This window comes from Oxyura jamaicensis, chromosome 1 (assembly GCF_011077185.1).
Source record: "Oxyura jamaicensis isolate SHBP4307 breed ruddy duck chromosome 1, BPBGC_Ojam_1.0, whole genome shotgun sequence".
Taxonomy (NCBI): Eukaryota; Metazoa; Chordata; class Aves; order Anseriformes; family Anatidae; genus Oxyura; species Oxyura jamaicensis.
Window position 1 is genome coordinate 55,190,178 of NC_048893.1, and position 26,565 is coordinate 55,216,742.

At 39.9% G+C, this 26,565-nt stretch overlaps 1 protein-coding gene across 1 annotated transcript in view; it reads left to right on the forward strand.

Annotated features, from left to right (window-relative positions):
- LARGE1 (LARGE xylosyl- and glucuronyltransferase 1) overlaps nt 1-26,565 on the forward strand; it is a 282,149-nt gene that overhangs the window by 158,789 nt on the left and 96,795 nt on the right. Inside the window, exon 7 of the mRNA XM_035340539.1 lies at nt 13,913-14,084. Coding sequence (XP_035196430.1) covers nt 13,913-14,084 — 172 coding nt within the window. The remainder of the gene's footprint in view (nt 1-13,912; nt 14,085-26,565) is intronic.

Sequence of the window (26,565 nt, forward strand, 5' to 3'; positions counted from 1 at the left end):
TATATTTTTTTTTTTATATATAAAAGTTTTCCATTACAGTTTGGGCCCAGAACATGAAAAAAAAAAAAAATTACACATAACTGCAGTGGGTCTTAATTTTGTGCCTATTCAAAGCAGACTGCGATGAAAGAAGGTCCATCTAGTTTCCATCTGTGGAAACCAGTGAGGCCAGTCAAAAATTGATCATGAGGGGGGCAATTGTGGCCACTGTTACAGATATCAGCAGTTGTCCTCTGCTTGGTGATACCTAGGTTTCAGAAGCAACCTCACCTCTGACTTTGTGGAGGGAGACAAGACAGTAAATGGTGAAGTTTTTTGCAGATTTTTTGTGCAATTTCTCCTAGGATTTAACACCTATTGTCAGTTCATGTAGGATCTGGAACTGTAAGGAGCTGGTATACTGGGATGAAGCCCAGTAAGATGCGATAAGGTACAGTTTTTCTTGGTTCTCACTCAGAGGACCCACTCTGCCTACTGTGTTATGTTATGCAATGCTTCAACTGCACTTATAGGGATGAACTATGAATTTTTGATAGTTGCCCATGCTGCAATTTAAGTGGGCTATTCCAAAGGAAAGCCTCATGCCTGGCTTTATAAACCCCTTAGACCTTCCCGCTGATGTTGGTACCTTGGAAACACTGGAGTTCTTTGTTAATTGTGTAACTTATCTCTAACAGTTGTAGCTTTGAAACTCCACCTTTTCTTTAGTCTAGGGAAAAGCGGTACAGTCACTATGTACTACATCCACAGGGAGGCCAAGGTAGTTGTTCTCCCTGACATATGTCAAGTGAGGAACGAGGAGCCAATGCTCTTCTACAGCCATCACCCACATTTGTATCATAGTAGCTGACTCCTCTGTGGCATTTCAATAGCAAGGATTCCTGTTTGGCATTCAGCTTCTGTAATGTCACTCTTACTGCAGCAACATGTGCTGCACCTCCAGGGAAAGCTATTTTAGCAGGGGATGAGAAAAGATAAATAACTGCACATGAGATTTTCCAAAGATGATTCCGTTTTACAGAAATTATCCATTGTACCCTGGTGAAAAAAAAAAGAATTTAAAAACATGAAGTGCCTCAAGCTTATGGCTGCAACTATTGTTTGTACTATATATCCCCATTACAACAGCTGCTTTCTCAGAACTGTATCATCCTTCCATGAGAAATTAAGGCATTTTGCTGTCGTAGCCTCATTTTTTTTCTCCACTTGGAAATTGTTTAACACTTTGATCTGCATATGTATATAGGTTGCATATTCCCTGTACTTGCTGGAGAAAACTAATGGTCATCCTGTGTTCCAGGACAATTTCTTTTCTTGGCACTCGCAGATAAGAAGCTGTGAAGACATATAATGAGTATGGTCTTAGATCTTAATGGCTTTTCACCTGCTCATAGGGATCCCTCACTGTCACAGGGCATTTGATTATTGATAGGAGAACAGCAGTCACTGTTCAAGGCATTCCTATTCAAGATAGGGATTGATTCCAGTATCTTATAAAAGTGTTTTGATCCTTGCTGTTAGATTAACAAAGAAATGAAGTGTTTACATTTCTATGTCTGATTGATAAGCTGAAAAACAAATAAAGATAACAGCTGGAAAGACTCCAAGAATATTCTCAATTCGCCACCAGGGAGCTGGAATTGCTAGAATTCATCACTTGTAAAGTGCTTAGCTTAAACTTGTTTCTGACACACATCTGAAATTCAGGGAAACATTGCAAAATAGCTCACGTGAGCTCCTTCCTGTTGGGTGACCAAGTAGGGGTAGTGTAGGTAGAAAATATGACTAGGGGAGAAATAGTAGCTCTTGTGGTGAAAAATGGTGTTCACATCACCCAGGCACACCTCTTCATATGACACTTTATCCCGACAGGGGCAATTACAATCCATGCTGTGTGTCTGACATAGCACCAGCACACAGTGAAGTCACTCCCCTCATAGGTCTTCTCTGACTGTCTCAGCCTGGGTAAAGGCATTCAGACTGATTTGGTACTTGAGTACTTGCTTCAGAGGGGAAATTTGTAATAAGGTTAGTAATTAGATGACATTGATGACAACTCTTTTGGAGTCAGCTTGGTATGAGAAAGTTTGAATTCCTAAACCATGAAATTTCATTTCTGTTAATGGATATATTGCTGTTCAAATCAAACTGACTTCATCTTGCAAACATTTAGGTTTTTGAGGGTGAGATGTTGGTGTCTAGGTCTCACTCTTTCAGCAAGGATGAAAACTCAGCAGCATTTTGAGGATGAAAACAGCAGTGTTTTGATCTTCTGATAATTTTCTCATATACCATTCCATTACTTCAGGTCTGACCCTTTTCACAGTTGAATGGATTCCACAGTTTTTATCTAATTTAGATGAAAGCCTTTATAAAACAGTTCCAGATGTATTGTTTTAATCAGCCACTTAGGATCTGTGTTGACCTGTCTATCTGACTGCATTTTTATCTGATAGTCCTTAAGATGAAACTGCAAGATTATATGGAGTTAAGATGACACCAGTGGCCTTAGTCCTCACACCAAAAGTTTCAAGAAATAGAAAAAATACATGGCTGCTGCATGGATACATCCTTAAAATGCCAGTCATGCAAATCGGTTGTTATCTGAAGCATCTGGCCGGTATTTAACCAGAACATAGGCAAGAAGCTAAGCCAGTGTCATGAATATCAAGCTCAGTATTTCTTGCTTTGGAGGAGCCCAACTTTCCCAATTACATCTTCATTTTCTTCACAGTGTTTCTCAAGTTAGTTCTGTATTGTTTGAGAGACATCTCATCTCTCTACTAACAAAGAAAAAAATTCTTTGTTTCCCTGATGCTTTAGTGCTTCTTATACTAGGTTATTGTCAGTTTTGCTTGTTCATTATTGTAATATGTTTTATCCTTTTTTATCCTTTTTATCCCAGATGCATTCCAGGAGCTTTTTAGTTTCCAGGAGTTTTGATCTATTGTAATATTTGCCATTGGAGAAAATAGCATGGTTCCATGCAATTTTTATCATCTTGCAGCAGTAATTGCAATATAAGAAGTTCCCACTTACCTGGCCTCTAGCCCCGCAGGATAGAAGACCATTTGTTTTCCCTCTAATTCTTTGCTTTTGCTGAAAATAAGAGAACAAATAATGCTTTATGGGATGTGTCATTTATCCCATCAGCAGAATGTGTGTTCCACCCACTAACGGGACTCTTTCTTGGTGCAACATTTTCATTTGTTGTTCCTTCAGCCCTGAATGTAGAAAAGGTAAAAGTTTAGGTCTGTGGAGAGGTGATTTTACTGATGAGATGCTGGGTGATGGCTAGTGACTTCCTTCTGAATAGAGGACATAATGTTTTTTTTTATGTTTATATGCCACATTTTGACATTGCATTAGGATGTCAGAGGTCTTATGGAAGCTGCAGTCCTACATCCCTTCCACAGATCATCTTCTCCAACTCCAACAATTGCATTGCAATACCTTCTGTTTTGTGTTGGATACAAACAAGACTAGGTCTTTTAGTCTTAAAAGGATTGAGAAGGATGACAAGTGCTTTCCTCAACATTTTTTTTTCCACATTATAATATGTTAGACCTGCAGTTTCCCAACAGACATTGCAGGTTATTAATAATCGCTATACCTATTCTGCCACCTTCTCTAATCATCCTAAAAAAGTACTCTTTCCAAAATCTAATAGGGAAGAAAAATCCCACTTACCATATTTTTGTCATTGAACAGAGGCTATCCAACATAGCATGTTTATGCAGGAGATGGTGTTGCTTTTTATCCTGGTCAGTGCATCTTAATGACACCTGTTTAGCACCATGCCATCTCGCAAACTACAGATTGAATGCCTCTGGACTTTAACCCCAAGAGCTGCATGGAAATTTGCCAGAACACATAATGGCTGCAGCTAATGTGCATGTATTTGCATAGTTACTAAAATTAAAAAGTTGGCAACAATAATATTTTCATGGATTTGTATCTTCCCTGATGGAAGAATACAAAGAGCTTGTTGATTGAGTTCATGTGCAATTAAAGCATCCAGTTGATCTTTCTTATCTTTCAATTCAGGTGAACTGAAAAGGGCAGCTATCAGTTGCTTCTGACTTTTGACCAAATTCTGGCTGCATCTTCTTATCACACAACTTTTAGCAGAAAGCTCTGATTTCTTACTGTTTTCTCTAGTCCAGCTCATGTGTCTCTCTTTTCACTCGTGAACTGACTGGAAGGTTAAAAAAAAAAAAAAAAAAAAAAAGGTTTTATGTTATTTTCTAGGGAAGACTTGTACTGTTGCCTCTGGTGGAGAAGCAGGACTGGGAAGCTGGTGTTTGGTTTATTCTCACTGATGTCTCTCAGGTGCTCTGACTATAGTAGATCCTCCACCCTTGATTGCAACACTAAAAAAAGAGTGGAAATTGATGCCAAAGTCCCCAGAGGAACAAGAAAAAACATGAAACAGGACTGGCCAGTCTTGTCTTATCAGTTCTCCAATCTCATCTTGCACAAAGGAATAAGGAAAAACAGAACACTCAGCATTTTGGAGATAGCAAGAAACAGTGAAGAAAACTAAAAATGTCTCAGAGTGAGTGTAAAGAGAAGGACTGATTTATAGGCAAATGGAAATTGGCCATTTGAGTTTGGTGGGGCTAACCAAGGAGGGAGGGATGGAAACCTGATGGAGGAAAGCCAGCCAAAGCCTTAAGGGGGAGGAGGTAATCCTCAAAGATCCCAGGAGCTGAATTACTGTGTGGTCATTTCTTTTTTAAAGAAGCTGTATGGGTGACTGTCTTGTCATTTAATGGCAGAGATGAAAAAGTGTCCATTTTACTTTATGTAACAGTTTGCAGTTTCATCCATATAACGTAGGTTGGTTCCAAACATGGAGCATGGCATAACTCTTGGCACTGCAGTTAATATTATTAAGTTGTTCTGAAAAAATCGTCCTTAAATCAGGTTTTCCCACTTGTCTGCCCTTTGTGTATTATTAGTACATGTGTATTGGTGAGACATTTGGAAATAAAGGAAAAAATAAAGAAAAGTAAGCATCAGCATCAGACTGTTACAGCCTTTGCTACATAGATGAGAATTAATTTGCAGTTATTCCCCACTGTTGTATGCTGATGCTGATTTGGAAGGTTTTGTTTGTTCTGCCCTCTTAATATCTAACCTTCCTTTCCAGTTGTGGCTTGCTCCACCGTTTCTGCATTTGCTCTACGTTATCCAGGACCCAGAGGTTCAGACAATCATCTATTTCTATCTCAACCTTTTTGCTCACTGCTATTTGTATCCAGACTTGTTGCATGTATGTGTGGAAGATATCATCTGTTCATAAAACAAGAGATGAGGCAGAATTCTATTAAACTCACCAGTGCTTCTGTGATGAGTAAGAACAACAGCAGTCAAGGCCAGCAAAAATAGAAAAATAATTTTAGCATAAATGTATAAATTCCCATCCTCTGACAGTTTTCTCATGAAATTATTATTATTTTTCTAAGTACCCAGGCATAAGAAATTCTGAATCCAGAAAAGTTACATGGCTTTGCTGGGTTCCTGGTTTCCTTGGCAACCATTCATATAAATAGTAAGGACCTGTTACAGGGGGAGGGAATATCAGTATAACTGAAACCTGTGAATCACCTAGGAAAAACTAAATTCAAGGTCAAAGTTATATGTTCTCCAGCAAACATTAAGAGAATACTCTGTTATTGTTTAAGTCAGGAATCAGGCTCTTCGGTTTATGTTTGCTAAATACATGACAGGGAGGGAGCAAAGGCTTGGTTTTATTTTTGTTTGTTTTGCTTGTTATGTTTTGTTGTGTTGTGGTGTCTTTCTTCCCGTAAGATGACATGCAAAGAGCTTCCTTTTGGCATTCCTTATGAGGAAAATATTACAGGTGATCATCACCTTTTCCTCCTGGGCTCTCTGCTCAGTCAGAATTGATCTCTCTCTTTTGATTCTTTGTTGATATTACCTGTGAAAATACAGTATGCTAAAGACAGACATAGACATGAATTTCACCTATAATTATTTTTAACCCACTGTGATCCGCTTCTTTCTCAAAGATTGAGTTAACCCAGTCTCCGCAACAACATATTGTTCTTACTTTGCTAAAGCAAGAGAGTAATAAAAGGGATCAGCCAGATGACCCTGTCAAGAGTTTAGATGGGAGGCACAGCCAGTGTGAAATAGGAAAGATTATCCTGAAACTAACCCTGAACTGTGCTAGTGTTGCTGGAATTGTGACTGTTTTCATGAATGTGAGAAGGGGCATGGGAAAAAATGGCAGCAGGGTGAAATTCTCCCTGTTTGAAACTGAAAAACAGTGATGAAAGACTGACATCAAGAAAAATTCCTGTCCTGTGCCAGCAGTATGTTTTTTCCTCGTCTTTTTATGCTTTTTCCTCCCCTTTTTATGCTTTGTGTTGCAAAAAAACTTACTAAAATGATGGTCATTAAAATGGTGACAGTATTTTTCTCCAGCTGAGAAACTGCCTGAAAACTACAGTTCTTTCAGCTTTGTCTTAAATAGAGGTCACGTGCTTTGAAAAAAATAACAATTTTATCTCGCTACTTCTAGCGTTCATAGCAGCAGCAAAGCACTAAATGAGTAATGAAAAAGCTATGACAACAAGTTATCAACTGTGTCTAGGAAGTTATTTACCCAATCTAAGGAAATAACAGTTGTTATTGTTAACTGATTCACAGATCAGAATTTCCAGAGCAGTTTCCCATACTCGGGCCATTTATAAGGGCTGCCTGAAGCCAGCAATTACCAAAGAATTTGGTTGGTCTTCCTTCACAGGGAACCCTCCAACTCGTTCCAAGTTCTTGCCCCATATAACTTCCGCTAGTTTTCAGATCACTGTCGGATAATATTCAGAATATTTGTGCAAATCTACAACGCTCTTTTCTGATTGTGCTGTGGTGTGGAAGTTTTTATCACTTGTACTTTGCTTTTCCTGAATTAAGTTTATCATCTGATGTAATCTTCAAGAACATGGTGCCCTTGTTGAAGTTTGTGAGAGCAAGTAGCTGCTGAATACTTTTGGAAATCCAAGTTCCCATCAGGTCATTCATTACAGAGTCTAAATTCATATTTCTCTTAATTTGAACCAATGTATTCTAGATGCCAGACCTTTTTTATAGAAAAACCTGGCATGAAAGTTCTGGGGAGGCAGTTTGCCCTTGTAACTTCCCTCATCCTTTTGTTTCTGTCTCCTACTTGCTGCTCACTGTTCCCTCAACACAGTGAATCTGCAGCCATTAAGTTGGGGTGGCAGTTAGATTTGGGTCTATTTGATCCCATTTCTTAACCCTTCTCTAAGAAGGGTACATGCAGGTGGCAGCTTCTGCCTCCAGGTATCAACCCAGCCAGTCTGATTTTCAGGTTCTTGCAAGTTATTGGCCTTCGTGATGTTTTTGTGAAGTCAGCTGAGCAGAAGGGATGTCTTACTTGGAGCAGGTATGGGGATATTATGTCATTGCTGAGGATTATTTTGATTGATTTATTTTCCAGGCATATGAAGGAAGATTCAGGGAATGCAGTGAGAAAATCAATGCGGTATTGAATGTTGCATTTTTCCAGTGTAGAGTGTTTAAGGACATGCTGCCAGGGAAAACACTTTCTCAGCCAAACTTCCCCCATCTTATCACTCTGAACAGGATGCACTTTCTGTAGCTCAGGGGGTGCTACAGTACTATATTCTTTGAGACGGAGGAATTCTGCTAAGAAAATGGACAAACATTATTTAACAGACAAGAGGAAGTTGTATGGACAGCAACCTATTCATCAGAAAAAGTCAGTATAGATTTTTTTTTTTCCTGGTAGGGAGGCAGTCAGATCTGTTAAACTGGGGAAAGGCTGCATTTGGAAAGGAAATGCAAGCTCAGGTTTATGTGGTTGGTTAGCTAAAACTCTGACTGCTTTGTTTCATGGTACTATTATATACCGCCTCCCAACCCAAGAAGAACATAGAAAGCTAAGTTGTTAGGTTTTCTATCAACCTCCAGTACTTAGGAGAAGATATTAAGTGATGAGAGAAATTTGCACAGTCCCACAGAGTATCTGCTTTTGTGCTAGGTACTGTTTTTGTGTTCCAGTCTGTGTATATATAACCCAACACTATGATAAGTCTGCAAATACATTGTCTCTTTTCTCATGCTCCACCGTATTGCTCTTACCATAGTTTTATTGATGTTGCAAAGAGAATAATGAGTGCAGCAAAATCTTTGAAAACAAAGTACCTTTGCCTGTAAGACTGATGACCTTTAGGAGCATGATGTATATAGAGGAATATAATAGTATTTAAATTTAATTAATTGGGCTTTTAGCAAATACAAAACTGTGTCCTATGCTGGCACAAAACTTCAAAGGACATTTTTCTCCTCATGTAACCAGAGCACTTGCCCCATTAGTTTTCACACTCATGCTCATGACTGGCACCCATCCCTGCATCCTATTTTTCACAATCATCTTTCTGTGCTATTTTTTTCATATTTATCACAGGGAGGATCAGGTGGCAGCTGTTCAGTAAAGGCAGAGCAAGATAAATGAGAATAAAGAATCCTAACTTTATGTGTACAGGGATGGGCTCTGAATTAGCCATAACCACTCTGGGAAACAGATTGGCTCTTGTGATAGTTCTGTGAAAAAGAACGACAGCCTGTGGTGGTTTCACCCTGCTAGTCAGCTGAGCTCCACCACAACTGCTCTCTCACTCCTCCTCTCAAAGAAGAAGGGGGAGAAAATATGATGGAAAGGGCTCAAAGGTTGAGTTAAGGACAGAGAGATAACTCACCTATTACTGTCACAGGCAAAACAGGATTAACATAGTGAGATTAATATAATTCATTGCCTATCACTAGCAGACTGGAGCAGTGAGAAATGAAAAGCAAACTAAAAACACCTTTTCCCTATCCACCTGCTTCTACTTCCTCCCCCAAAGCAGCGCAGGGAAACAGGGAATGGGGGCTGTGGTCGGTCCCTGACACTTTGTCTCCGCTGCTCCTTCTCGGTCCCTCCCTGCCCCTGCTTCCCGTGGGGTCCCTCCCACGGGATGCCGTCCTTCCCGAACTGAGCCTGCGGGGGCTGCCCACAGGCAGCAGCTCTTCAAGAACTGCTCCAACACGGCTCCATATCATGGGGTCCATCCCCCAGGAGCAAACTGCTCCAGCACGGGTCCCCCATGGGCTGCAGCTCCGGCCCGGGACCTGCTCCTGCGGGGGCTCTCCATGGGCCGCAGCCTCCTCCAGGCCACATCCACCTGCTCCACCGAGGGCTCCTCCACGGGCTGCAGCGTGGAGATCTGCTCCATGTGGGACCCATGGGCTGCAGGGGGACAGCCTGCTCCACCAGGGGCCTCTCCACAGCCCGCAGGGGAACTGCTGCTGCGTGCCTGGAGCACCTCCTGCCCTCCTGCTGCACTCACCTTGGCGGCTGCAGGGCTGGTTCTCACTCCTCTCTCTCAGCTGCTGCTGCACAGCTCTTTTCTTCTTATGCTTTCCCAGAGGCCCAACCAGCATCTCTCCCCTGGCTCAGCTCTGACCAGCAGTGGGTCTCTTTTGGAGCTAACTGGAGCTGGCTCTGATCTGACATGGGGCAGCTTTTGGGCTCTGCTCACAGAGGCCACTCCTGCAGCCTCCATGCTACCAAATCCTTACCACATAAACCAAACACATAGACAAATTGAATTGGTAGATAGCAGAATCCAGAAAAAAGATATAAATAAACTGTGGAACTCTTTGCTGTAGGATGTTGTGGTTCATTAATATTTACAAGGCTTCAAAAATTACCAGACTCACAGATGAAACATCCATGAAAAGCTATAAGCCACAAAAATTCCACCTCCAGCTCAGCATGGTTAGCCCTGACGTGGTCAGGCAGTTGGATTTGATGATCTTTAAAAGTCCCTTTCAATTGAACTATTCTATTCTATACTAGTCTAGTCTAGTCTAGTCTAGTTTATTCTGGTCTATTTCTAAAATTGGTGCAAATTTCCAGATGATGGGAGTATTTATGGGTGAGGTACCGCTGTAGAATTTCCCTGCTTTTATGTTCTTCAGTAGGTACCTGCCATTGCCCACTGTTAGAGTCTGGCTACTGAGCTCCATGTACTTTTGATGTGAAACCATACAGGCACCCCTATATTCTTTGTCCTCACCCATTGATCACTGCTCCCTCTCATTCTGTTCATGTTGGTAGTGTTTTCCACACTGCTCTCTGCTAAGTCTACAAGCTTCCATTCCTTTCAAAAATGCTCAAGATACCTATCCATGTAGAGATTTCACTGCAATCTGTATTCATCTGGGAAGCCTGGATAAATTACCCCCATCACCTGTTTGTGGGAAAAAAATAAAATAAAAAAAAAATCACTAAGTTCCATAGAGAAGTACAATACAAGAGTCCAAAAACTCCAGCTGAATATATTTGTGATGAGGAGTAATGCTTTTTGATCTAAACTTGTGGTCAACAGGTGAATTTAAGAGTAAAAATACCTAAAGCCTTTGAATGCAGTTTCTGTACAAATCATTCACAGAGGACTCACCCTTTGCCCCTCTCTCAATTCACAGAAATGGGGAGGCTTGTTTCTATTTTTAAGCTGTATGTCTTAGACTTTTTTCCTTAAAAATGGCACCTCTGCTTACTCTAATCGACACTTACACAGCTATAGCAACTATAAGACAGCTGAGTTAGGCTGTGTACAGCCACAGTGTTTTTTCCAGCTTTTCCCAGAGATGGTCTGAGCAAACAACGTGCTGGCAAAGCATCACCACACATGGAAGCTCTTGTTGCCACTTCTCAGGTTTATACAACGGTAATCTGTTGTGTAATATGCAGACTCATGGGCATGTACTTTTTGTATTCATAGCCAGAAAGACTGAATAATGCGGGTAATTTAGTTTATTTTCAGTCTCCAATAATGGAAAGAATAAAGCTGGTTTGATGAAAGGTCTTTAGTAAGGTATTTTTTCACTTAGCTTACTAAAAGAAAGAAAGAAAAAAAAAAAAAGAATCACTGTCAGCACCAGCTAAATGCTTTTCTCTACTCTCCTCTTATGAACAAAAATCCAGATTTTGAGAGCTAAGGATCTGAGGTAAAACTCCAAACTGCTATTTATACTGAAGTGTGAATTATACAAATGGCAAAGTATGTCACACTATTTTGTGTCAGTTTACTCTTTTACTAATTCTGTTTTTTTTCTGTTCCTGCCATATCTTCTAGTAATGTTTGTTCTCAGAAAGCAACTCCAATCTTGTTTGTAAAGCAAATGATTCACAAACATTCCCTATATGGGCCATTTTAACATTTTAACTATGCTAGAGAAAAAATATATTAAGACCTACAGAAAATATTTTGATAATTTTTAGGTAAAGGAAATGGCTAAATCCTACCGGTTATATCAAAGAAGGCAGCTTGCAGGATTTTGTAGGATTTTGTGCCTAGGTTGTCTTAGCTATCTCAAACTGGCACTTCTTAACTACTGAGTACCTATTCAACGATAATGTTCTTGTATTATCTTGCGAGGGGTGTTAGACTATATGTGGTATACATAGAGAATGAGCCTTTACAGTGCTGTTGCGTAGGGTAACAAGTTTTTATTGGCATGAATTTGGAATGGTTATATTATTCATGAATAGAAAAGCCATGAAGAAATTATGCCAGGGACTAATTAAGAGCCCTGTTTATGTCTTAGTCAACACTACATCGGGGGAGAGAAAATTTCAGATAGGATTTGCCTATTAACAGCTCAAGGTTCAACACAGACTCAAATCAAACACTATGGACCATTTGGAATAGGGACTGCTCCTTTCTTTTTCAAAAGCGACCCTTTCAGACACCAGGCTTCAGGATGGCAGGCTTGCAGTGGTATTAGATTCTGGGAATCTCCAAGGCAAAGAAAGTAACGGCTCCTTCAAGATGATTCTTTCTTTTCAATCTGCCTTTTCCCTTCCCTGCTTGTCTCAGGCTATCCATGAGACATCTGAACCCCTGCCATATTAGGCTTATTTGCATAAGTCTATTAGGAGTTATTCTGGAGCAATATTGCATTTGGACTAATTAAATGAGGGACATGCCATCCAAAATTAATAATATAGGGATGGGTTATAATAAAAGAAAGCTCAAGTCTCTAAAATTACATTAACTCCTGCATTATGTCAGTATGACTAGAGAGCTGATCTCCCTGGCTGGTCTAGCACAAGGACTTCCAAGTGGCAGATTCAGGATGATGTGCAGAGTTTGAGGAAGCAAGATAAATACTGCTCTGCTGACACTTAGATGTGATGGTCCATTCACAGGGACATCACGTTGAGAGAGGTCTGGATTCACAAATATCTAGTGTTTTGAGGGTGTGGATTTGAAATTTTCGCTGTTATACACATAGAGAACAATTCTGGGGAGCAGAGGTTCATATATATATCCCTAGAGATATTGGCATATATCAGGGAGACAAACTAGATTTCTCTTTTAAGGACCATACAAATTAAAGAGAGAGAAAGCAAGAAAGAATGAAATAAGAATGATGGCTGATGATGGACTGATGAGATACTTTTCAAAAACAAAACAAAAATAAAACCACACTTCCTGTTTTGGGCTTGTTTAAAGATAATCTGCTCTTCCTGCCTTTCCCCTTAAATTTTACTTTTCTCTTTAATAGTTTGCTCTAGAATCCTCCATCTTTTTAATGACCTTTGTGGGGGAAGATTCTGCCCTGGTGCAGGAATTGTGAGAATACAGAAGAAAGTCATGTGCCTTTTAAAGGGAAATGAACAGGACAGCTTACATTGGTAGAGGCCTTGTTACTTTATATTTAAAAATAAATGCACTTTAAGCATCTATGTTAACCTTTCTTCAATCACTCTTCCAACTTCCAAATAAAGTTTAGGAATCCATTCTGTTATGGGAATAATTTCATGAAGGATTTTGGAGAAAGTGACATCTGTGCAAAAGCTGTTTCACATAATAAACTTCACAATGCCAGTGAATAGATATGGGACAGTTAAACAAGTTAAACAACAGAATAAATCTTCTGAGTTTTACTGGTGCACTTTGTATCTGCCAACCTTCTCTATACTATAATATGCCGGGCTAAATGCTCAACTCTGCCTCACTCAGGTCCCTTAAAGTCAAAACATGAATTTAAGTTAATGGGAACGCCACTCAGGAAAACGTAGTAAAAATCTAGGGATTTTAGTGCATGCCCTTTAAAACACTAAACAAGAACACTTTCAGACAGGACAATAGGAACAACTTTCTGAAAACTTCTAAAACACTTTCAGCAATGACTTTTGGTATTTGAGAACTTGAGTCTCACAGGAAGAAAATAAAGTGTAGCTCATGGAACATCCTAGTGAAGGCAGCACAATGAAATACTGAATTTAGTCTCTCAACTTACTTTGGAAGCTGCAAAAATACCTTGTTTAGTCCTTGTTGAAGAAATGTAAATGTTTGAGTGTTTGTCCCCTTGATATGTAAAAAACGGAAAATATGGCTACAGTTATTCCACTTTCTCCACTTTGGGCCATATCTGTATGATGTCAGTACTGCTTGGAAATGAAAGCTATGTATAATACACCTGGAGTTTTGGATTAAATATATATTTCAATTTTATCAGGATATGTGGATGTCTCAGAATGAATTGAACCAGGTTGGAAAGGCTCATCTAATTTTAATTATATTGTGTGAAGCAATTGCTTCAAAAAACAGTTTTGTTTCAGCCTTCAGAAATTTACGTGAGAAGCATATTTCAGAACTTCTGATGTTCATTTTAAAAGCAAGATTTTAGATGACTGTTTCCACCTGGTATTTTATGGTTCTTTATTGTTTGTATTCAGAGATCTTTCATTATTACAATGGAATTGTAATTATGAATTATGAGTTATTACGATCTATCTAATGAAGATTAATTTTTCTTCCTCTTTCCCATTTCCTGTTAGTCGGAAGTGTCATGGATCCCCAACAAACACTACTCTGGGATTTACGGGCTGATGAAGTTGGTTCTAACCAAGACTCTACCTTCCAATCTTGAGAGAGTCATTGTCCTCGACACAGACATAACATTTGCCACTGACATCGCTGAGCTATGGGCCGTCTTCCACAAGTTCAAAGGTATCCTAATGATTTGTTAACTGTCCTTAGTTGTGGGGGAGGGAAGATGGTAAAGCGGAAAGTAGAATGGGGGTAGGTGGGCAATATGATGAGATTTGTTAAATGTTTTCACTTGCAATTTTTGCCCTTTGAATGCAATTGTTTTATTTACGAGCTCTTTCCTCAACAATATTTCATATAGAATGATGGGCAATACTGATTACCTGTGTAATTCGTTTATTGGTCTAATTATTTGGGACAGACAAGAATTTGACAATACAGTAGATGATAAATAATTATGAGGATGCTCTACTGACCTACCGTTCAATACCTGTAGGTATTCAGTACTTGGAATAAGTATTTCCTCTACATATCCTCATTCACCCCCCACATTTTTCTTGAAAAGAAAAGACACTTTCAGAGTAACTGTGTAATGAGATGGTTACAAAAAACCTGCCACTTCCTTGTCACAAACCAGAAGTACTTTCATGGCTAACATATTGTGAAAACCATTTAATTCTCTCAGACTCCTGTGTTGCCAGCTTTCCAGAGTCAGAGACAGGTCCTATTGTTCTTCTCTTGCCCTGCTAATGTGTACTGGAGTGTTGGTAAGTGCAGAGGCACTCCAGTGTCCCATTTGAATGTTCACAGCCCTCTAGAAATGTAGCCTTGATGTTAGTCTGCTTTCTTTACATCACTTTAAGCAAAAATCTGCCTAAGCAAATGGGAGTATTTATGGACAGAGCCGAAATAAACCACTCTGCTACAAAGGTGACAGAAAAGAGCGCATTTAATCTACTTATCCCGTGTTGAAGTACAGAAGGCCTTTTTGCCTTTCCCCATACCCAACTGATAGGCAGTAGCTATTATCTTCAGCTCTGGTCAAGAACTCGGTTTTAGTGCTTGCTGAAAAGCAAATGCACTGAAAAGTGCATTCGTTTCCTTTCCCTTCTCTGGGAATTCTGATGTCCCTTCAGCAGGCTAGAAGCACTCATCTTCTTACTTTATTGAACCATACACAAATTACAGGTGTTGTTCAGGCCTTTTCACAGAGCCTTTCCGCATACTGAACCTTGATCTTTGTATACATATATACCTTAACAAACATGATGCAAATGTATGCACAGGGAGTAATGCTGTACTATTGCACTGTGTCACTGTGCACTATTGTCACATTAATAATAATATTGTACTGAATGTGATATATTCACATGCTGTAGATGGTAAAGACAAGTATTTGAACTGAACTTGGGCACAGAGTACTGCATGGTCAAAGATACCTAGGTGAGGAGGAATATCTTGCTTATATTTTCTGCTATAGTTTGAATGAAGGCCCCCTACTTTTTACTGGGATAAGAAATCAAGCATAAAGCCAAGGTTGTAAAGAAAGGAATATGGACGAGGGCCTAAGACTGAAAAAAAATACGGAAGAGATGGAAATCTGGAGATAAATCATTATTGAAAGCCAAAACGTGGGTGTAAGTCAAGAGTCTTCATACAGCTAGGCAAGGTGGCTCAGCTGATTAGAGCTGTGAAAAGCTCTAACTCACACATGGAGCCAGAATTCCTGTGCTACTGGCAGCCCTCATAATGTACATACCACAATTCACATGTAACAAATGTATGATTTTGTAAGTTGTCTGGACTGTTTTCTTAATTCCTGCTGACCACCTGCTTCTCCACAATGTTTTAAGCCTGGCAACAAATTGATCAGTGTCTACATCTACTCATCTCCCAGATGGTCACATACAAAGAAAGGATTAATTGCACAGTCTTGTAGGCCCAGGAGTTCTGCAGTGTGGGAGAGGAGTTGGGATTGCATGTATTCCCAAAAAAGTGATCTAAAATGTTGAGAGATAAGAGAAGTGAAAATCTCTGAGGCCAAGCTTATGGTCCAGCTTGTCTCCTAAGATACAATCCTATTAGGCAAAGATTCCATGAAAATGGATTGTGGAAGAAAAAGGGCAAGGAGGCTGGATGGATATTGTTGCTCTTTTACTGCTTCATAAAAGATGGGTTTAAATCATATGGTGATTCTCAAGTTGTCCTCAGCGACCATTTATTTTTCCTACCAGTGTCACAGAAGATTCAAATGATTTCTCATATAATTAGTCCCAAATATTCCTGTAAAAGTTCTGTTTTTAAACTGATGTTTTAATTCCTCTCCTTGTTTCTCCCATCAGAAATCCCAAGTGAGTTTATGAACATTTCTTTGGGACAATTTAGTGTGTTTGTTGAAATATTACTGAAACAAAACTCCTGGGAAGTGAAGGTCTATTCTCCAGAGGAACCTGACACTATCATGGAATCATGGAATGGTTTGTGATGGAAGGGACCTTTAAGGATTATCTAGTCCAACCTCCCTGCAGTGGCAGAGACATCTCTCACAAGGTCAGGTTGCCCAAAGCCCCATCCAACCTGACCTTGAACATTTCCAGGGATGAGGCATCCACAACTTCTCTGGGCAACCTGTTCCAGTGTCTCACCACCCTCTCAGTAAATAATTTCTTCTTTATATCTAATCTAAATATATCCTCTTTTAGTTTAAAATCATTCCCGCTTATCCTGTCATTATCTGCCCATGCAAAAAGTCGCTCTTCATCTTTTTTATATGCCCCTGAAAAGTACTGAAAATGTACTGAAAAGTTGCAATGAGCTCTCCCTGGAACCTTCTCCTCTGCAGGCTAAACATCCCCAGCTCTCTCAGTCATTCTTCATAGGAGAGAGAAGAAAGAAGGCTTTCTTCATCCCTGACCCCATCTTGGAGAACAGGCTCTCCTAGAAATATTCAGTGACTCAACTGTTGTATAGAACTGGCCATTGTAAACCTGCTTGCACCAGGATAATGTTTGAGCAAGTAGAAGAATTTTTCACAGCAGTGCAGGAAAGGCAAGTGCTTCCTTCTGTGGGTTGCTGCAGGATAACAAGATGGTCCAGCACAGCCTCTTCCAATTTGGAGCTAGGCAGAGAAAGAGAGAGAAGGACCTAAAGTATGTGTTTCTTTCTTCCCAAACCAAAACAGTGACCAAGAGAGACAAGTAGCTTAGATTCCTTTCTTCTGTGACAGCACTCTTGGAAGAAACTGAGTTCTGTCTAGACACCAAGAAGCTCTTCTTTACTGTGTGGGTGACAGAGTGCTGGCACAGGCAGCCCATAGAGGTTGCAGAGTCTCTCTCCTTGGAGGTCTTCAGAAGCCACCTGGACATGGTCCTGGGCAACTAGCTCTAGGTGGCTGGACCCGATGACCTCCAGAGGTCCCTTCCAACCTCAGCCACTCCGTGATTCTGTGAGACACATTCAGGACTGACTAGCAGTTTAGCCAAGAGCAATTCACTGTGTAGAAACGCCCCACAGTATGTTTTAAATAGCACCTAGAGTACTCAATATCCTCGCCCTGCAAAGGTTCTTAAAGTCATCTCAAGAGCTGAAGACAGATGAGACTCTTACATCGGGTTACAAGTTAATACTTCAGTTGGTAAAGCTACATCCACTCTGCAGAAGTAAAAAAAGAGAATTCCTTTGTAAATTATTGCTCTTCTGCCCTTTTCTGATAAGCTCCTTGCATATACCCTTACAATAAATGGTCCAACCATTCTGTACTTGAGTGCACAAATTAAGGCTCTACATGTGTGATGTTATTTGAAAATCTCTTCTTTGAAGTAGCAACCTTTGGCTGTGGGAGAAATTCACACCCCTTTTCAAGAGCCCAAAAAAGTGTCTCTCAGCGATGTGACATTTTAAAATTTCTCTTAGCAATTATTGGGGGTATAATTATTATAACTTGTATATGGAGGTTTCAATCTTTATGCATAAATATGTCTGTGGGAACCAGTATCTTACATTTCAGGAGTCATATCCAGTTTTTCAGCTGGGATTTCAACATTTCTGCTTTAGCGTCATTCTCTCTTGTTCTCCGGAAGATAAGCAGTCTTTTTCTCTAGGACAGATATATACCTCCAAATATTGACTTCAAAGGCATGAGTCTGCAGCCAGTCTAGTGAAGATAACCTGTCATGCATGTTTTCAGTGACTTAGTTGACACTGATTAGGTTTTCTATTCATCTTTCACAGAATTTTGACAGTTCTAAACTTGAGAAAGCATCTAGCCTTAGGGCAGAAGAATGGGACTGTAGATCATATGCATTCTTGGATGAAGTACTGCAAAGTGTTTCAGACAGCAAGGATTAGTGTAACCAATATGCTTTTATTGCAGAAATTGTGTGAATTCTTCTGAGAAAAGAACCAGTCCAAAGCCATGCTCTCTGCCATCAATCTTAAAGTTCTCTTAAAGGCCACATCAGCTAATAGTTTTGTTATTCTTGCTCACCCAGACTCTCGGTATTGAAAAGTGGCAGTTTTCTCTAAGCTTCTGATTTTGACTTTAACTGTTTGTTAAATACGGATTCTCAAGAGCATTCATTTTAAATGGCAGTGTGAATTTATTTGGGATCTGACTATAAGCGTTGTAATAATTATTTGTGTTACGGGTTGCAGTTCCTGTCAGGATCACAGCTTCTTTGTGCAGGGCACTCTATGTATGCATATCAAGAGATGGTTTTTGTGCTTTACTTAGTGTCGGTGTCAGTGTTTACTTACTTGTTGACCATTCTTGTGTCTGCCTGGGTCCTTTAGACCATGGCTGTGCATGAGGCCCACAGCTGAGGCCCACAACTGAGGCCCACAGCTGAAACCTGAATAATCCCTGTAAAGATCAGTGTTAAGGCTTCCACATTTAAACTGAATGACTAAGGGTATTGTAGTACATCTAAGTACCTGTAGTAACTCAGAGGCTATACTGAGCAGTCCTACCACTGCTCACTGTTAGTCTCACAATCCAACTGCCTAATACAGTGAATGTTTTAACTACTTTTAAACAATACTGACGGGATAGAAAATAACTAATGTATTTCAAATGACTCTACCTGTAGATTAAATTGTCCAGAGAATATAAACCAATTAGTGTTGATCTGTGCAAATATATCTTCTCTGGAAAGCTGGATAAGACTTTAAGGCAGAACCATCTACATCCATTGACGAAGTATCCAAGAAGGAGAAATGGCAAGCTTGATAGAAAGTCTAAGATTCTCATGTTCATACTTTGCATGAATAAAAACACGCTATAGAAGCTGTTTGCTTTGTGTCAGGAGCTCAAACAGTGATAAAAATCCATACTGACATCATAAATACCAGAAAAGGTCAACAGCAATTTTGGTGCAGGATCAAGTGCCCACAGCTGAAGAGGGATTGGCACATAGTCAATCCTAAACTTAAAATTTGTAAGCACTCAACATGTAGGTACTTTGGCATATTGCTCTGCAGAATGCCTGAGGTAACAATATAGGTTTCTATTATTTTTGCAGCTTCGTTAGGAAAAAGAGCAAACAAAAAATCACAACCATCACAAAATTCACCGTCTCACATGCAGGTGGTTTAATAATTTTATTCCTATAAGAACTGTTATGTGTAAAACTGTAATACAAAATGCATGTGCAACTTTTTGTTTGTGTGTGGATTTAGTGTGCCAGAAAGTGAGGTGCTGATGGCACCAGTGAGAGTCAGGCAGAGTCAGCACGTGCTGTATAAATTTCCCTGAATTTAGCTCTACCAGTGAAGCCCCATCTTGATAAACTATACCTGCCACAGACCTAGGTTCTTCTTCTGCAAGGACTGCACTTTTTATAGGTATGCTGGTCTTGGGATGATGTAAAATGCTCAGCTGTTGCCAAGATTAAAATTTAAAATTCATTGTCACCTATGTCTGAAGCCAGGATTTGAACCCCCGAATTGTTTCTGGGCAGGTTCTGTGGTTCAGGCTGTCAGTTTACACTCAGTAAATCATTAAAGCATCCACAGGTCATGTTGAGATGAATCTCTGTGGGCTGACACACTGTTTGTGTTAAATCCTGCAGTGATGTTTCTGTGTCTTCTGGTCAGTAAAATAGGTTTTCTTTTCTTACTAATCAAGAGAAAGGCATTAGCAATGTACATCTTAGTGTGTGTAGAAATCCACAGTATGAGTCAGTCTTTTTGTGAAGGAAACAGGATCACATTGTAGCAGAGTGCATTAATAAAATTGTCAGGCAGCTATTAAAATAGCTTAAAATTATCTGAAATTTTATAGGTGTCTAAAAAGGCCGAATGGCACTTGTCTTTGCTCATAAAAGGAACATCTGTTAGTTTCTGAAAGACTTGTATAAGTGTTTAATGGTTAGACTACAGTTCATAGCTCATCGTAGGGTTATTCCACAAATGAGGTACATTTTCTCTTTGAAAAGGTCCCTGTGGAGACTCTATCTGCTTAAGATTTTCTACTTCTGATTGTTATATCGTGGTGTTTTCTTCTTTTCTGCTGCAGAAAGCTTTGAAGTTTCATTGATAAAGAATCCTATTTGTTAGCTATAGCTCGTGGAAATGCTGGGGTGTGTTGTCCTCCTCTTTCTCATGATGCAATTTTATCACCTGCAAGTGAAATTATAGGAGTGAACACTGAATTTCAGTTTATCTTGGTAAAGAGCTGAAGAAAGTATGGATTTAGGATATATATGTATTTTTAAAAAGGGCAAGTTTCTATCCATAATTGGAGATTAATGTTGCTGATTTTAATTAGGAGGGGATCAAGCAAAGAGATGGGACTTGCTGAGTCTGTGGGTCAAGGAAAAATCACTTGTTTCTTCCTACACTTGTCAGATAAGGTGTCTGGTTGGAAGTCCTTCTTTCTTCCTTTTTTTTTTTTTTCCTGATTGCAGTTTGCTTTCCCATGATGTTCCTTTATTGAGGAGGCAGTATGTAAGAAAGTTGACCTCAGTAAATGAGCTCCAGGGGAGAGAGTTTATTATATGGATCAGCATGTGCACATTCTAGTTTATGGGTTTTAATGTGACAAGGGACATAATCAGAAAGTTCTGATTATGAATTGCTGCCAAGATAGAATAGCTGCAGTTTCTGAAACATCTGTAGTTCGTTTCTAGCTGAATGGTTCTTTGTCTGTTTTTGCCACCAAGCTCAAAGGTTAAAGGCCGACAATGTGTAGAAATTGGGTGTAAATCATGATGGGGGAAATTCCAATTAAAAAAATAAAAATAAAATGTTTGTTTTTTTTATTTTCCCATTTTCATTTCTAAGGGATACCTTTGGTCATGTTCTCATGCCTTTTCCCATGAGGGCTAGGAAACTCCTCAACTGGAGTTTTCAGAAGAAAAACCACCACATTACAAGATTTATAATAAAATCTTGTTGGCAACACTGAAATTTTGAGGGCTTTTTTCTGCTTTCTCAACATCAATCTAGTGCTTTTTCTGCATTATTTTCTTCCACTCTTTGTTAAGCTGCCACTCATTCTACATCTGTCTTTTTGGCTGAGATGCTATGATGTATCAAACACCCAAACTAAACATTGTATGACTCACCCAGTGTTAAAGAAAAACAACAACAACAACAACAAAAACAGTTTCTGTCTCCTTTGAACTGTTTCTTCTGGGCTTAGGGAGACTTTAATTCTATGAATCTCAAGTACTCCAGAGAACTGTGGAGAATGGACATAGAGCTTTCTGAATTGTCTTGCAAATCTTTGTTAAGGGAAATATGGGCAAAGCGAGCCATCATGGGAGCAAAGTGCGTGTCCCCATCTCCCCTGGCTAACAGAAGCTGTGACTTTCCAGAAGCTAGAAAATCCAGCTTCAAGAAGGTAGAGACTAGGAGAAGAAGCACTTCTGTTTTGTATATTTGTTCTTAGCAGAACAAAAATGCATTTTTGAGAATGGGATGTCACTGGCTGTGCTGGGATGAAAACCCCTAAGAAGAAAGGGAGGAAACAAACTGAGGAGGAAAATAATAATTCCTTGTCCCAACTTGAAAGAGGATATTGTTCAGGAATCTGTCAGAATCCTGTCTGACAAGACTTTCCCTTGGATATATTTAGTACCCATGCCCCATCAATTCACAATTTAACTCACAGATTTAGCCCATGTACTGCTTCCTCTGGCCAGTCATTCTGCGTTCCATAGCTGACAGTAAAGCACACCAACTGCATGAGCAGGTACCAAATTTGGAGGGAGTGGCAACCCGTCCATCATCCCAATGTGTAATGAAGATTCACCTCTGCACGTGTGAAAAAAGCCAAGAAGATGGGACACATGGGTCATTCACCTAACAGATGGCGTTTACTCTAAGGTTTGATAGTTATATTAGCAGTACTAGAAAAAAAAATATATTTAATAGATAGGTTTCCATGCCTAAGGCCCTCGTTCTAATCACATGCAATCTATCAAGCACATATGCTTTTCACTGTTCACTGTGATGTGCATTGTAATAACTTGAAACTCCTGTTTTCTCCCTCTCTGAACCAGGCATGTCCTCTGAGCCTCCCTTGTTCTGCATTAGCAATCCATATTTTAAGGACCTAAGGCCCCATTTCCAATTACAAAGCTCTCACCTGAGGTTTTACCTTCTTGCTTTCATGCTGCACATTATGTCTGTAATACAGGCAGCACAAAGATTTGCATAGAGGAAAGTGTCGTAGGGAGAATCCGTCTCACAGGCTCAAGCTGGAAGGTAGGATGTATTGCCCATAGGTCAATAGTATGATTGTCCCATCAGCAGGATAAGTGTATGGTATTGCTCTCTGCACAATCAGGAAAGAGGGAGAAGAGTGTAGGAAATTAAACCCATTTATTACATTTTTCTTTTCTTTTTTTCTCCAGAAAAAAAATAAATAAATCAGAGGTTGGAACTAGATGATCTTTAAGGTCCCTTCCAACCCGAGCCATTCTACGATAGCTGAACTAAGGCTATCTACAAATGATGCACCACGTGCAAAAACGTGGACAGGTACATGAAAAAGTTAGACATGTAAACAAAATTGATAATCGGTCCAGTACTGGGGAAGCAGCAGAAAACTCACAAGTTTCCTTTATTCAAGCATTCTAGATAATCAGAGTCATTTGAACCTCTTATTCTAACCCCCAAACTAGAAGAAAGAAGTAAGTGCATGCATAATTGCCCCCTTCACTCTGCATCACCCAAGTGTCTTTATTTTACTTGAATTTCAGGCTTGCTTTACCCAATGCTCTTTGCAGCAATCTCTAGCTTACATTCAGTGTAGGCCAAGCAGTTCAATTAAATGAACGAGCTTTTGTTCTTCTGACAATTTTCTCAAAGTAAATCGTTTTTGTGCTTGGAGACACTGCTAAAAACAAAAAGATTTTTGTCCTAGCCCTTCTAGAAATGTACTAAAAGGTGATTAATAAGCTTAGAGTAAACCTCAGGGACCAAGTTTGCCCACAACTACTCATTTCATTATATTTCCTGAATTTAGTTGTAGTAGATTTCATAGTTTGGGCTTAAGTGTCAGTAAAATAGATGTGCATGCAGCATATTCTGGTGAAGACCCAGGCTAATTTATGTTCCCTTTGCACTGCCTGAATGCTTAAAAGGCTCTCAACATATACGCGGGTGATTCTCAGGGTGTAAGACAAACTCGGTGTCAGTTGCTTTTGGTCCTCATGGTTTTGGGATTTGTTCTTGATCTGGGACTGAACAAGTCAGTAGAACAGCTTCTGGAGAGCTGTTAGCTACTGGCACAACTAATAGAAACCTTGAAACTACTTACGTCTGTATTTAGAGATGTGGTGTATTTTTTTCCTATCTGCTTAGTGACTGGGGAAGCTGTCCAAAAAAGTGCTATTCTGACATACCAAGAGAATGTGTTGGCTGGGAACAGAGGTGGAAATACAGCAGGGAAGGTGTAGTAACATTCAGTGGTACTATTGATGAATAGTCCAGACTGTGAACCATCCAAAGGCTGAGGACCTAGCACATGCTTACTGCTTCTGCCCTGCTGAGACACTGGTAACTCTGAGCAGGACTGAAGCCCTACAGTAAAATGGGCCATTGTACTTTTTCTCATAGATTGTTGTCCTTGGCTGACTCGATGCTACCACTCTGCTGCCATCAATAGAAACTGTCTGCCAGTTTATGCTCACACCAACTTACTGGCTCAGGATCTCCTCAACTTCATTAATTCGTGACATTACCATGTCTTCCTGCAAATGTTACATTTAATAGACAGTAATAGTATTTCCTTCCTGCATGCCTCAGGATACGATTATTACAGGTGCCTAGTGGCATTCTGTAGGGCTGTCTACAGGCTTTTTGCCAACCTACTTCAGATTGGCACCAACTTTTACAGTATTTGGAGATTCAGGTGCTTTCCCATACTGCTAAGAAATGATTATCTGAATATGGTTATACTGGTACCCTAAAATTCTGAGAGAACACATTTTGGGGGGTATAAAATGGCTTTAGAAAACAGTGGAGTGAATTGCATGATGCTAACTTTCATCAGTAGAGGATTCTAGCTCCTATATTTCCTCATTTACATAAACATTCTTGCTCTGAACTTACAGCTGCTTTTATAGGCTATGTAAAAAAAAAAAAAAAAAAAAAAAAGATGTGAACAGCTTGGGGAGCAATCTTTAAATATGCTGTTCTTTCAACTCTAGACCTCTGGTATGGCTCACAAGTAAAAAGAGTTGGGTCACCTCGGCCAGGTCTGATGTGCATGAGGGTTGAAGTGCATAAGCAGGGCAGCAAAGGGACAGAATGCTGGGTGGGGTACAAGTTTTCAGGCACCTCAGAAGTAGGAGTGGATGTTTGTGTACTGTTGTTTCCATTATCATGATTATATTATTCTTTCAAACATAGAAATGGAAGTGGACATAACTGATAAGTAAGAAAGTATCATGAAGATTGAAAGTGGGAGTGAATGTATGGGAAACTGAGCAGGAAGAAAACTTAGAAAGAATAAGTGGAAACAAATCCCAAGTTAGTCAAGATAATTTATCTTGAAACTTGTCTGAGATTAGCTTAAAATGTCATATATCACAGTAAATTTCTGTGAAGCTATATAGAAGTAAGCGTATGCGTCTAGAAATTTCCTGCATTTCCTTGGCAGCAGCATCTGACTATAGGAAGAATCTTGCCAAAGAAATAATGAAGTATACATTAGCATTAAGGAGCTAACCCAGCATTTAATTCAGTGTAATTTGGGTCTTTCCCGCCTGCTAGGTGGGTAGCGCAGATATCGCTCCCCCTTGGCTGCAGTCAGCAGTCCTACTGGCATTGTCATCACTTCTTCATTTGTTTTGCTTTGTGGTACAGGAGCTCCACTTGTGGATCAATGCTCCTCGTTCTGGTTTCAAAAAGAGAGTGGTTAGAAGTCTCTACAAACCCACCGCCACGAAGCCAAGTGGTTTTCCTCTTCTTCCTGAAGAGCTTTGATCACTGCAACACCCAGTCTAGTCTGTGTGGGGCAGGAGGGCTGAGAAGGATTTCTAAAATTGAGAAGCCGTGATGAAGTCCCATTCTTAGGATTTTTTGCTTTGGTTTTATGCTATTGCTTTTAAAGGTTTAGTTGCCATAACAACCCAAAGCGGCCCCATATTACCATAGAAACGTGCTGTTGTGGGTGACAGTTTTTATGAGAATCTTTTTTTTTTTTCCTCTCTTCTTCACATGGTGTGTTTAACACTGGCCTTTTTGCTGATATATCACAGTACGCTACAGGGGTTCCATAAAGTATCAGAATTATGTAATAAACAATAAAAATGAAGCAAATACCTAAATCCAAGAGGAAAATCTAGGGTCATAGTTGACTGAGAACAGAGGAAAAATAACAGTAAATTCCTGTTTCTTAAGTTGAAGGTCAAAAATATTGAGCTTATTCCAGGGCTGGCTAATCAGCCTATATGAGTAAATACTCAGGCAAAAACACAGCAAAAGGGGAGGTAAGACCACGTACCATAGACTTAGGATAAAAACAACTTGTCATGACAGTTGTAGCTATCAAAAGACTGTGCTACTTTAATGTGCTCTGCATGGGGCTGCTCCTTGAGACTATTCAGAGGCTGAAGTGAGAGCTGCCAAACGAGGCAGCCCTCTTATAAAACACTGCTTCATGCTGAGGGCTGGTTCCAGCTGCATACTGATAGCCTGCTAGCTTCAGGGGTGTCGGTCATGACCTGTCAAGCCCTAAATTGTTTGGGATCTGTCTGTGTCAAGGACTTTCCCTCTCCCTGTGTGATATCTTTTAACAGCTGTGCTCTGTGAAGTGTCCCTTGGTTTATATAGGTTGGTAATAGAGCTTTTCCTTCAACAAATCTGCATCTCCATTTACTCCCTTGCTTGGCTCTCCGCAGCAGACCACTGGAGCACATCGGCGCTCCTAACTTCGGATGGATTACTGTGCATCTTTATTATCAAACTTCAAATGGAAGTCACGGACCCGTGGCAGACCACTCACTGTGTCCCAGCAAACCATTATTAAGAGGACACTGTTACAGGTTCATAATTTTATGACAAGAGACACAGTTTATCTGGGAGGAAGATAGGCAAGCATAGCCAGACAGCTGTGGAGTTTGTGTCGATCAGTATTGTTATGGGAAAGCATGGCTCTTACCAGTTTCCTGTAATCTGTTACATCAGTGATGAGAAAACTCTTCATTCC